Source organism: Pteronotus mesoamericanus, unplaced genomic scaffold, assembly GCF_021234165.1.
Source record: "Pteronotus mesoamericanus isolate MK-2021 breed Mesoamerican mustached bat unplaced genomic scaffold, CSHL_Meso_final scaffold_137, whole genome shotgun sequence".
NCBI classification, from domain to species: domain Eukaryota; kingdom Metazoa; phylum Chordata; class Mammalia; order Chiroptera; family Mormoopidae; genus Pteronotus; species Pteronotus mesoamericanus.
Genome location: NW_026555306.1, coordinates 370,633 through 383,526, shown reverse-complemented (window position 1 = coordinate 383,526; position 12,894 = coordinate 370,633). Strand labels below are relative to the sequence as shown.

Below are 12,894 nucleotides of genomic sequence, written 5' to 3'. Positions count from 1 at the left end.
TGAGAGAACAAAACTTATGCCACGATAGATTGTAGGTTAGAAATGACCCAGAGTGGTTTCCTAATAAAGGCCTGTGGGACCTGCCTGCCTCCCATTTACCTGCTTTTCTCTTTTCAGAACATCCAGCTTTGACCTCCACCTAAGGGTAAGGTCTTCTGCATTACCAATGGTTTTTCGTTCAGCAAGACAAATGCTGCCACTAAGACTTCTTAAAAATCCCTTCCTAGCCTTTGAGACAATATTGTCTAACCAAAATTTGGTCACCAATCTAAGATTTAGGTTGACTTGTTACCAAAAGGGGCAGAGTAAATAAAAACAACAAAAAAGGACCATATACTAAAACTGACAATCTCAGGGGAGTTCTGCATGGAGGGACATCTAACTCAGAGACATAAAGTGACCATATAGGATGGTCTGACATTAAAATTAGAGACAAATGTATTTGAAAAAATAAATTAAAATAAATTTTTTTTTAAAAAGTCAGTCATGGTGAGTAGTCATGTCCTAGGCTGGTATCTTTCCTGACAAAGCTCAGTCTTTACTTAAACTGGGGGTGCTTACTTTCTTTTTCCTCTTCCATAACATACCTTTAAAACGTCAGGGTAATTTTACTTTTCTCAGACCCCTCACTGCACCATAGCAGTGACAACAAACCTTCTGTTTACTATTATCGCAGTGTTAACACCAAGGAAGCCTGTCACTTTGTGTGACACCTGCAGTCAAATCATGTTCTTCACAGACCCAAATACTTGGTGTCAACATGACCAGAGGCCACTGCCTGCTTGGTGACATCCTAAAGTAAGACTTTCACTTCTCATGCAGTCAGGAGGAAGGAAGGAACGTCCTAACATGAGGGTTTCGACTGCATTTTATTTGTCCAAAAGCACTGCCCTCCACAGTCCCGCCCTGTGAGTCATGTCTCACCTCCCCAGGCCTGGGTTCTTCCTGTTCTCAGGGTACCTGACCTGACAGAATCTCTGGATCCTCAATCTCTGGAAGAGTTACTGCCAGGGGAGGAAAGAGCACAGCCTGACCTTGTAAGAATCAGGGATGATTTTTCATTCCCAAAATTCCTGGTGTGTGGAACTCATGCTTGTAGCTACAGAAGACATCTGTCTACTTCATGAGATCTTGAGGGTCAAGGGAAACTTCTTGTACAGAATCAAGAGGAGAACCCAGAACATGTGGTTGTTTCTATCTCAGACAGGTTGAGGCTTCTATAAGAACCTCTCTTCTCCTAACAAACACACCGTGTTCCTGGTTGAGTCTTCACATGAAGATGCTCCAGCTCCTGTGCCCTATGGGCCAACAGGGACACAGAAATTATTTATATGCATCACCTCAATGTCGTGATGGGAGACACACACTATATTATTGGGATCAACCCTACTGGCCAAAACACTGTCCAAAAACCTCAGGGGAACCCTCACCAGGCTCTTCCATTGAACAATGGAAAGTAGAGGGCTCTGTCTGAAATAGCACATGGCTCTGAAGGGACAGTTCTCCTGACACAGCCCTGGACCCATAGTGTTCTGGACTCACAGTGCTCTGGACAGTGCCTGCCTTCTCACGGGGCTCACTCTGCACTGCTCGCCATCTCTGTAAAGCACCTGATGTTGGCTGCAGATCTACTTCTCTTCTGTAGGAGACAACATTGGGACTCACAGGAAATAGACATAGGAACCTGACTTTGCCTAAGATCGAGAAGAAGCCTGATTTTCATTCCCTGCTTCAACAGGCTTCTCTTGTGCCCCTCCATCCTGATTACTTTGTCCAAACTGCCACTTCTAGAGATTGTTAACAGAGCAAGGCTGTGCAATAATCCTGACAAGCTCAGGGGGCCCCATGGCAGGCCTGACAAGCCTCACAGGACATTCTGACCTGAAAGTTTTAACTGGGCAGGTGATGGCAGGTTGTCCCATCCCAGGCCTCTATTTTCCTTAGCAAGGATCAGTCTTTAGCTTGAGTGAGCCCTGGTTCTTTTTTTTATTTTCTTACCTTGAATAGCATAACCTTGACACAGCAGAATGATTTTCTTTGCTGGATCATTTGAAGGCAGAGAGTCTGGAATGAGTGAATCATAAAACAGAACCATTTATATTATCAGGTCCCCTGCATACCTTCTCTCTGTCATATAAATATTAATTATCTTGTACCCATCAATATAATAAATATATTTCTCCATTTTGCCTTTTTTCAAATTCTGAAGATTTCCCTGCTGTGTTATCTCTCACTTCTTAATGGATTCTATGCATCATTTTCACCTTCTACTTTGATTATAATGTACAAAATAAGCTGAAAAACTCACTTTCTTCAAAGGATTTGAGCCCTTTCTCCCAGGCACAAGAGATCTGTTTTGCTCAGATAAAGTCATTACATTTATTACATGTCTGTACTGCACTCGCCCACATGCCTGGCACCACCCAGGGGCATGTGAGGTGATGACAAGAAGCCTCTCAGGTGGAAATCAGAGGTTGTCCCAACAGCCAGGGAGCGCAAGGACAGGTCCAACAAACAGACATGGAGTAGAATGGTCTACCTGAAACTTCCTGGGAGAATGAGGAAGCTCACCGGCACATGGGTTTTCATCAGTCCTTTTTCTCTGGGACACACAGGACACCTCCTACTTCACACTCAAACACTGTGCATGCTATTGAGGCTCCTGGTTTTGAGTCTTTGCCCATGGAAGCAGAAGCCAGTCTGGTGACAATCTGTCCCCTATGGTATTATCACCATGTTTGATCCCCTTCTTATCCCCAAATTCATCTCTGTGACCTTCTTGCTGGGAGAGAAGAGAGCCTTCTCAGAACATTTGGGAGTGTGAAGTAGACTGGATTCCCAGCTGGGGTTCTGTGTCATGAACAGAAAAGATCCCCATTTTTGTATGACATCTGGAGATGTCTCTGAGGAGACGACAAACCGAAGTTGAAGTCACCACAGAGGCCAACGCTGGCATGCGCGGGTCACCCTCTCAAGGATACATGGTGCCCATCAGCTGTGCTCTCACAAGAGAGCTCCATGGGCCAGTGAAATCAGCCTCTGCTGAGAGCTTCGGAGATGCAATGTCACTGACCCACCTCACTCTTGCCCAGGCACAATCTTCAGTTTAACGGAATCTGGGAACTTTCCCTCCACAAAGGAGAGCACTGGAAGTGGTTGTCCCTTCACATCAAGAGATCTCATCTTGATTTTGCACCCACAGTAGCTGGACACCTGCTGAGGCTGCATTTGTAAGGTATCCCATGGGCATTGTGATGTTTATTGAGTTTCACAGGAGATCTGATGCACAGCAGGGGTGACCTCCCTGTGACAGGTTTTTCTGATTTAGCTCAAGAAAAGTCAAATATCGAAGAGAGACGCTTTGAGAAAGGCTACTACTATGCATGTGAAAAGGAGGTGTGGGGAACTCCCGAAATCTGGACACCTCAGGGTGTGCTTTTCCAAAGAGAGTGTAAGAGTATGTGTTTGTGTGTGTTCATATGCGTGTGTGTGTGTGCCAGTGTGCACATGTGTGCTGTTGAGAGGCGGCAGGAGTTCCCAGGGCACCAAAATATAGGACAGCAGCACTGGTACAGAGGGGCAAGTGTGGCAAAATGAGGACAAGGAGTGGGAGGGTCCTGTGCACAGACCCTGCCCCCAGCTCACATGACAAGAAGAGTAAACATGCCCCAGCATAAAGCTCAGCTCACAGGTAGGACACACAGCAGATTGCACCATTCTGGACACAGGTGCCTGTGAGCCTTACAGAACCTCAAGCTTTTCTCAGAGAGGGAGCCACAGAGCAGGGGCACCACCATGGGATCCTTTTCAGTTTCTCTCCACCCAGGACTTGTCCACTGGCAAGGGCTCCTGATGGTTGGTAAGTAGGAGACTATTGCTTGTGGCAGACTAAGTATCTTCCATAGAGACCAGCTGGGATCTGCTGAAGAAACCAGTGCTTGGGAAATGAGGGAAGGCTTCTGCGTGGACCTGAGGGAGGAGGACAAAGGAGCAGAGTAGGAGGGGAAGGAGGCTCAGCAAGAGGAAAATGTCATAATTTGGAAGTTGTGAGAGGTAGGAAAACCTCAATTGTTACATCTTATTATTCATCATTGAGTATTGAACTAGGAAAACTGATAATAATAGTACTGATGTATGTTGAGAAAAACCAGAAAACAACTTATCCAGGGGCACTAGACATTGTCTTTACCACCAACCTCAGAAATGGTCAAATGCACCCAAGGTACAAGCCTGGGGTTGCTCACTCATTACAACTCCACATATTATCAGCCTGTTGAAGTCATTGGACGTACAAGGTCAGACAAGGCCCTGCTTTCATTGAGCCCATGTTCTGTGGAAGGGGAAGGGAAAGGAAGAATCTAGATGTGATTTCTGATACCCACAAGAGCCATGAAATGAAAACAGAGCTCAGTCAAACCAAAACGTGAAGACATAGGATCTTTAGAGAAAGTGGCCAGCAAAGGTGTCTTTTAAAAAAGTCCCTCATGGCAAAAGGATTCTGAGCACAGTGCGTGGGTGAGAGAGAAAACATCTGGAGAAGAGTATCTGAAACAGGAAAAATAACAGTTTCAGAGTTGCTGAAGTAATGGGGGCCATGCTATTGACTTTCACCTTGGAGACACACACCCTCATATGCAGACCAGGGCTCAGACAGAGAGAATCCTGCTCAGGATGCAGGTCCTCACCTTTCCATCACAGTGCATAAATACAAACATTGATCTTTTTTTCTTATTTCCTAGTCTCACTCTTAACCTTCTGGTGCCTGCCCACCATGGCCCAGCTTGCCATTGTGTCAACCAACGCTGCTGAAGGGAAGGATGTGCATCTACGTATCCGCAATAAGCCTCCCAATGATGTGGACATCGTGTGGTACAGGGGGGAAGGCACGAGAAAAAATCGTGTAATTGCATTTCTTTCAAAAGAATTAAGGAAGCACATAAAAGGTCCTGCACACACAGGTCGAGAGAGAATATATGATGATGGATCCATGTTGTTAAAGAGGGTCAGCATGAAAGATGCAGGAATGTACACAGTAGTAATCTACCTTCAAGATTATAAAAAAGAAATAGGATTCGGACGGCTTAATGTATATGGTGAGTGATAGCTCCCTGACATCTTGGTATTGGGTGGAATGAATTCTACTTCACAGTACAGGACTGATAACCCTGGACTCTGCCTCCATTCCCAAGGGTGCATAGAGTTCCACGTTGGATTTTGGCATTTAATGCAGGATACACAGAGTGTAGACAAACTTTTTCTAAGACCTCAGTTCCCTTCCCAAATTCCAGCCCTGCAGACAGTCAATGCAGACAGAAAGATCATTCTGAAGGAAGTCAATCAACAGAGTGAGACTTGTCTCAATTAAGCACCCTGAGCAACTTCCTATGAACTTGACCCTGAGAATGACCCTGCTGTACTAGTTCAGAGCATGATCTGAGACCTCTTGAAATTCTTACCAAGCTCAGCTCAAAATCCGCTTCCCAGAACCCTGTCCCAAGGACCTTGACTTCAGGGAATCTCGTACAGTCAGCTCAAAGTTGGGTTTTCCCTCTTGGGAAAGGCTGAATGTGTAACGGTTTAATTGATGTCCAAGTCACAAGGCTCCTGAGCTGGTCACCAGTCAGGACTCAGGCTCAAAAATCACTTCCTGGCAGAAGCAGAGTTTGCTCTATCACCTGAGTCTGTATGTGGAGAGCACAGTTGGACAAGGTCCTGGGATACAGCTGACTGTCCTGAGGGACTGAGAAGGTTCAGAAAAAGGTCAGCATCCACAGAATGAAACAGAAAAAATAAGACACTCCTGGCAGTTCCTCATTCACCAGGGATCAGCCCAGGGGATTTTCTGTTGAAGTCAATCAAAAAGAGATGCCTCTTTTTTGAACAGCTCTTCTGCCCCAGGTTTAGGTCAGATACTGTGGATATTGTACAGTTTGTACACTGACAATTTGCAGCCAAATATCCACGGAGAATAAACTGAGAAAAAGGGACACACAGTCACTAAACAGAGTCACACAGACCATGAGCAGCTGATCAGAGTCACTCAAGTCTGTTCGTAACCATAGACTTCATTCCTCTACCTTAGAGGCCACATGCGGGTGTCTGGATTCTAAAACCAACACACTGGTACGGAGCCTTTTGCCTTAGGCATGCTCAGCTAATAGGAACACAGTTTGATCTGTGTAGTGGAAAAAAGGGGAAATAATGTATTTTTACTCTAGAACCAAATTACCTGCAGGAACAATCCAAGTCACTGCACAGGCCTCCGCCTCAGGTGGCCTAGCCACACCTCCCTGCACTGGACTCGACAACACTTAATTATTTGCTTCTTGTTTTGGTGGAGTCACTCCCAGCAGATCAAAGGAAAGGATTTTGCCTTCTCACTCCCCACTCTTCTCCTGAAATCAGCTCAGGGACCAAGATGTAACAAATGCTCAGTTGCTTTTGATGAATTATGAAGAAAGAAATGGAGATTGAATGAATGAATGAATGAATGAATGAATGAATGAATGAAATGATCGATCTAATATCATGTAGCCTGGAAGCTGGATACAGAGTCCTCTGAATTCTTGCCATGAGGGACAGGCTTTCTGTACCCCAGGACTGAAGCCCATCATCTCAGACTCTTTTCTTTTCTCTAGTAAGACAGTCTTGCAATTGGTCTGAGGCCCTGGGGTGTTAATAATAATTTTCACATACAGAAGAATTTTGACTTTTTCCAAATTTCTTTCTCTTAACCACCTAACACAAATTGCCCTCAAGGGCCAGCATTTCAGCAAGCCCACGCTCCCGACATGCTATACATATGACACGTTTTGCAGTTGCACACGTCTTCACCCGCCCTCAGGAGACAGAGGATGACTTTAATGATCAAGGGCAGAGCACAGGATTCTGCTGCCATAATCAGCTTCTGCCTGTCCTTTTTCCTCTTTCCTAAATCATTACTTGGAGTCTGCTCTATTATCTAGTGGCTCAATGGTTCATTTCAGTGATACTCACCTGGGAAGACCTGACCCACCTCTTGGCCCAGAAGCCTGAGTAGTCAACTATCCACTGGCTTGCTTCTGGTCTTTATGTGTTATTTCTCCTTAAACCCTTAGCCTCTAGCATGTTCCGGGAAATGGTGCCTCATAGAAACCCACCTCTTCTGAGCAATAGACATGTGTGCAGGTGGAAGGAAACACTTCTGGTCAGCCAAGCAGTCAGTTGGTCAGTGAAGAACCAGAAGGGCAGGGGTGTCTGTGATGCCCAGTCTAATGTCTTTCCATAAGCAAACATGGATACTTAAATAATATGTGAGAAAGCCTGTACTTCCCCCAGACATAGAGCAGGATGTTATACATTCCCTGAGTGCTGTGATTCCCACGTGGTTTGTTGTGATGTACAGGCCTATCTTGTTATTTCAAAGATTCGCGTTGACTTAGATGTAAGAGGTGGGGTTCTGGTTAAGGAAGCTTTTGCAGAAATCAAAGGTACTACACATGGCAAATTTTTTCCTCTTACCTGCAGAGCACAGTTAACTGCACTGAACATCACAAGCAACAAATTCAACCTTAAGAGTTTTGACTTTCATTTTTGTGAATAATAGTGGTGTGGAACAATTTTTTCTCTGACTATTTGCCACTTGTATCCTCTGGGGAAATGTCTATTCAAGTATTTTGTTCATTTTTAAGTCAGTGTACTTAGGTATGTGATTGTTCTTGGGTTGTAGATTTTTGTATATTCCAGGTACTAACCTTTTAGTTTCCATATGATTTGCAAAATATTATTCCCTTCTCATAGGTCACCTTTTAAATTGTGTTTGTAGATGAAAAAATTTTTTTCATTTTGACAAAATCCAAATTGTCTATTTTTGCCTTCATTCTTAGTGTCATATTCATAAAATCATTGCCAAATCAATGTCATAATCCTTCTCCCCACACTTTTCCTTAGCATTTTACAGTTTTACATCTAACCTTTAGAATTAGATCTAGTTTGACTTACTTTATCTGTGGAGTATGAAAGAATGATCCATGTAATTTGCTTGCATGTGAACATTGCTGTGCAACAGTATTTGCTGAAAAGACCATCACTTCTCCAATGAACAGTTTTTACTGCCTAGTAAATTATTTAACAAGTGCTAAATGCTTTCTATTACTGTTAACTTTCTTTGGCCCAGAATACTGACAAAGTGGAAAGCCTGCCTTCCACAACATAGATAAAAGTTTACAAAAGGAGTGGGACCTGATGGTCTGTGAAATTAAAAAAAAAAAATCTAGGAAAAGATCAGTAAAAGCTCATGAGAGAAAAATTCTATGAGATGATGAGGTTATGGGACATATGGTTTGCAAAGGGGTTTTGTGTGCTATAACAGCTAACTGAGGGAATAGGTATGGGATCATCCTGATGTTATGGGGGTCAGAGAGGAGCTGCAGCTCTCTCTGACATAATTTCACCTGAAATTAGACAAGCATCCTTCCACAAATGTCGAGAACACACTCTGGTGACTGTTGCGTAGCTCACTGTGGGCTGTGAGTGGCTGAGATCTGTGTAAGCAGCGTGGCTCCATGTCTCAAGCTCGTTCTTAATCAGTCACATTCTCTGTTTCTCCACAGACCCTTTGTTAAAGGCCAGAGTTGTAGCTAGTAACACCACTGTCACAGAGAATAAGGATGCCGTGGTCTTGACCTGCTACACAAACGCGGTCTCCGTCCAGTGGTTGTTCAATGGCATGAATCTGCGGCTCAGGGAGCACATGAAGTTGTCCAAAGACCACCGACGCCTCACCATAAACCCTGTCAAGAGGGAAGATGCTGGGAATTACCAGTGTGAAGTCTCCAACCCCATCAGGTCTATGGAAAGTTGGCCCCTTACACTGGATGTGAAATCTGAGTGATACTCCTTTCCTCCTATATGTTACTAAATTCTAAATAAATGTTTGGCATTATTATAATAGAATTATTCTGAAGGTGACTGGTTCTTAAAAAACTTCTACTGAATCAATAAACCCTAAAAAATGCAAGCAGACCTTGTCATTATTGTTAAATTAAGGTCACATTTCAGTGTAATTCTCATCTTGGGTTGGAAAAGTAATGAGCTACATCCAAGGTTACTCTATCCAGGAAAGCTATCTTTTAGAATTGAAAGGCAGATAAAGTGATTCTCAGACAAGGTAAAGCTAAAGGAGTTCATCATCACCAAGCCCTTATTATATGAAATGTTAAAAGGATTTATATAAGACTAATAATATCAAAACTATGAACAGTAAAATAACAACCAACTCACAAAAATCAACAATGGAATCTGAAAAAAAAACTAAGCAGACAAGTAGAACAGGAATAGAATCATAGAAATGAGGATCACATGGAGGTTTATCCATGGGGAGGGGAAGGAGGAGAACAGGGGAAAAGGTATAGGGAATAAGAAACATAATTTGTAGGTAATAAATAGATAGGGAGATTTTAAGAATAGTGTAGGAAATAGAGAAGCCAAAGAACTCACAGGTATAACCCATGGAATTGAACTAAGGGGGAATTGCTGAAGGGAATGGGGATACTGGGTGGCCAGGGAAAAGGGGGAAAATCGAACCATTGTAATAGCATAATCAGTCACATAAACTTAATTTTAAAAAGTTTCCTTTTCCCATTTTTTCTTTTGGTATGTTTAGGATTAGGTAATATGGGCTGTGTTTATATCCCTGCAATCTTGAAGATGGCCTTGAAAATGCTGAGAAGGCCTTAAAAATTCTATTAGAAATGAATTAATCACCCTGCTCCCATTACACAGAGAAAAAACTGCTGACTCTGAGCTTCTTTACCTTGTTGACCTGGGAGCTTTGTTTATATTAGAACCAATGATGTGCTCAAACTATGTTTGTTTCAACCTGTCTTGCTAGTGGAGCAGTTGGTCTTCTAGTAAGTCAAGTTTTGTAAAAGACTTTAAAAAAATACATAGAAATGCTACTTCTCTTTTTATATACATCACATCTCTCCATGGATTAGCCAAATTTTATTGGTTCCCAATAGAGTGGACTTTAACTGCACCAACAAAGGCAACACGCCGCAATTCAGAGAACATACACTATGTGTCCAGGCAAATGCACTCAGATACCATCACCAATGCTTCACTCTGTGAAATTAGTAAAGCTAGACAACCTGCATGATCCTTTTAAGCTAACACATTTCTCGGGGCTCTGTAACTGATTGGAGCTCTGCAAAACAAAACCCAGAGTGACACTTGTTAACAAACAGGTGTTGAACTATGATTGGTTTCCCTAATATTGCTTTAAGCTGAAGCATTCTTTTCATAGGGTTTCTAAAATCACATTTGACATTCTACATTATATTAGTTTTCTATATACAGCATAGTGGTGAGACATTGATGAACGTATGAGTTGACCCCCTGAAGTCTAGGACCACCCTGTCACCACACATAGTTATTACAATATTATTGACGATGTACTCCATGCTGTACTTGGCATCCCTGTGACTATTTTGCTAACCAGTAGTTTCTCTTCTTAATGCCTCACCTCAACTGTCACCAATGTCCCTGTCCCCGGTGGTCAGTGCACAGAATTTACATGTCCTGCCTAGGTGTGCAGAGCACTCCCTGGGGCACCTCCAGGGAACTCAAGTGTGTCACCCGCCGGCCCTACAAACAGCTGCTGCTCCACTCCCAGAAGTCCCTTTGCTCTGCCCACCTCCCCAACCCCAATGCCTACATCTGACGTCAGTGCCAGGCTTTAGCTCACGCTGCTTCCATAGCCAAAACTCTTATTCTCTTCTGCAGGGTTCAGAGCCTAAGTGCTTACCAGGCTGCAGCCCATTTATTATATTTGGTTTAGTACATGCTGGGGACTCAAACCCAAATAGCGCTCAGTCTATGCCCTCCAGGAATTAGGATCCAGTCAAAAAAGCAGACATACTATAAATATGTAACTTGGAGATCTGAGGGGTTTAGGGACTGAGACTAGAACACAGGGAGCTTTGAGTCTCCCAAAGCTCCTCACTTGCTCTGAGCCCTTTGTCACATTAGCCTTTCATCCAAAGAAAGGAAGTTTTAATAATATAAATTGATAGGGTTGTTGTAACAACTAAATAAGCTAAAGTGTGTACAGGGGTTAGGACAGGGTCTGGAATACTAGAAAACATGTAGGTGCTCAAAGAATGAGCCTGAAATAAGAAATATGAAAAAAGTTTATTTTGTGTCTCATTCTGTGAGAAAACATACCATGTATATTTGAGGGGGCAACACACCCCCGAGTGCTCAGAAATTGGCTCCTCCTCCTCCCCACGTGGCCAGAGAGGCCTGGTGGTACAGCCCACCCGACCTGACCTGCCTGAAATCAGGCCTGAGGCCCAGCTTCCTGCCCTCCCGGATCCCTGCTCCCTGGGCCTCCCTCAGCCTGGAGACGCCCTTGGCCACTGGGGCCCCCAGGGGGCTGCGGAGATGAGCATGGCTTTGCTGGGTGGGGGCTCCGCTCTCTCTCAGAGCTGAAAATGGGGGTGGGGGGAACAGGTTCTTCTAACAATCTTATTAATTTTTACCTGACCTGTGAAAAAACTCATAACATGAGAAAAGAAACAATAATCTCACTTAAAAATCAGTTCCACTCAATACTTGTCCAAGCACAAGGACCATCCTTATTCGCAGAGCCCTGTGGTCAGGAGAAGCACCCAGGGGTGCACCCTGACCCCACTGGCTCTGGTTTGCCCCTTGTCAGGTGCAGGGATCTGGCAGTTGAGCAGACGATGCTATCGCAGCACAGCCCCAGTGGCTGGGCCCCACAAACTGGCCTCTGCAGCTGGATTTCTACTGTGAGTGATTTTAGATCAATGTTTCATAGCCAACAGGATGCAGAAGAGGTGCCGAGGAGCACCTGAGAAGGGGCCGCCCGCTCACACCGTCTGCCCCTTCTGGCTGGACCCTGCCGGGCCCCCTAGAAGCCAAAGGAGGCTGGCCTGGCCCCTGGCGTCTGTGCTGCTCATATCCCAGAGTGACCAGCCCACCCCTACGACACGGCAGGTTTCAGAGGAGGAGGCAGCACATGTCACAGGGACACTGGGTGAAATCTGTGTGGAACAGAGGTGTGTAGCTGTGGCCCAGCTCTGAGGGAGGCGCTTGGTCCGGCAGGTGCTGGGGGGAGCTGATTCTGTAGCTGGTGGCACTGCCATCACTGACGTCATTGTCTGAGAGCATCAGCATAGCAGGTTTGCACCTGCACCCGTGAGCGCGCACACCTGTCTCCTGAGGCTCTTAGAAATCCTGACGTATTGCTCATCCATAGTGGGAAAGCCTCTACTCTGCACCATTATAAATAGCATTGAGTGTAGGTCTGTGGGTATTTTATGACTTGAGTTTCTCATGGGATTCACTGGGGGATGGACACAGACACTTGTCCCCCTAGGGAGGGCCCGCTTCACGGGCTCACAGTCTGTGCAGTCACTTAGAAGAACCTGCTGTAGGTTTAACACTCAGCTTTCACACTCTTGAAATTCTTAGTGACTTTTGACAAAGAGCCTTACATAGGCACTTAATAGTTGCTTTTCCTGGTTCTGCCCCTAGGATTGACCCTGGGGTGGGAAAACTGTTTTGACCCCACGGGGAGGTGCAATTTGTAATCTTACCACCAGAAGGTGGCACCTACTCAAGAAAACTTACAGGCGGTGTGAGAGGCTATGGAGAGTTTTGGCAGCTTTTTACTCCTTTTATATTATTATATATGTCCAATGAGCAAGACCACACTCCTCCATCATCTGTTGCTCACAGAAGGAGTGTTTTCCATCCCTGATGTACATCCGAGATTCAAATTAAAGGAAGTCAGCCCTGGCTGGTGTGGCTCAGTGGACTGAGAGCCGGCCTGCAAACCAGAGGGAAATCAGAGTTACGAGGCTCAAATGGGAATAGTATTAAAACTAC

General features: G+C 44.6%; 1 protein-coding gene across 1 annotated transcript; it reads left to right on the top strand.

Moving 5' to 3' along the window:
* Nucleotides 1-4,771: 4,771 nt before the first annotated feature.
* On the top strand, nt 4,772-8,872 carry LOC129082647 (carcinoembryonic antigen-related cell adhesion molecule 21-like). Its single transcript, XM_054588376.1, has 2 exons — nt 4,772-5,093; nt 8,592-8,872. Exons 1-2 carry the CDS (start codon nt 4,772-4,774, stop codon nt 8,870-8,872), a joined length of 603 nt encoding a protein of 200 aa, XP_054444351.1.
* Nucleotides 8,873-12,894: the final 4,022 nt, after the last annotated feature.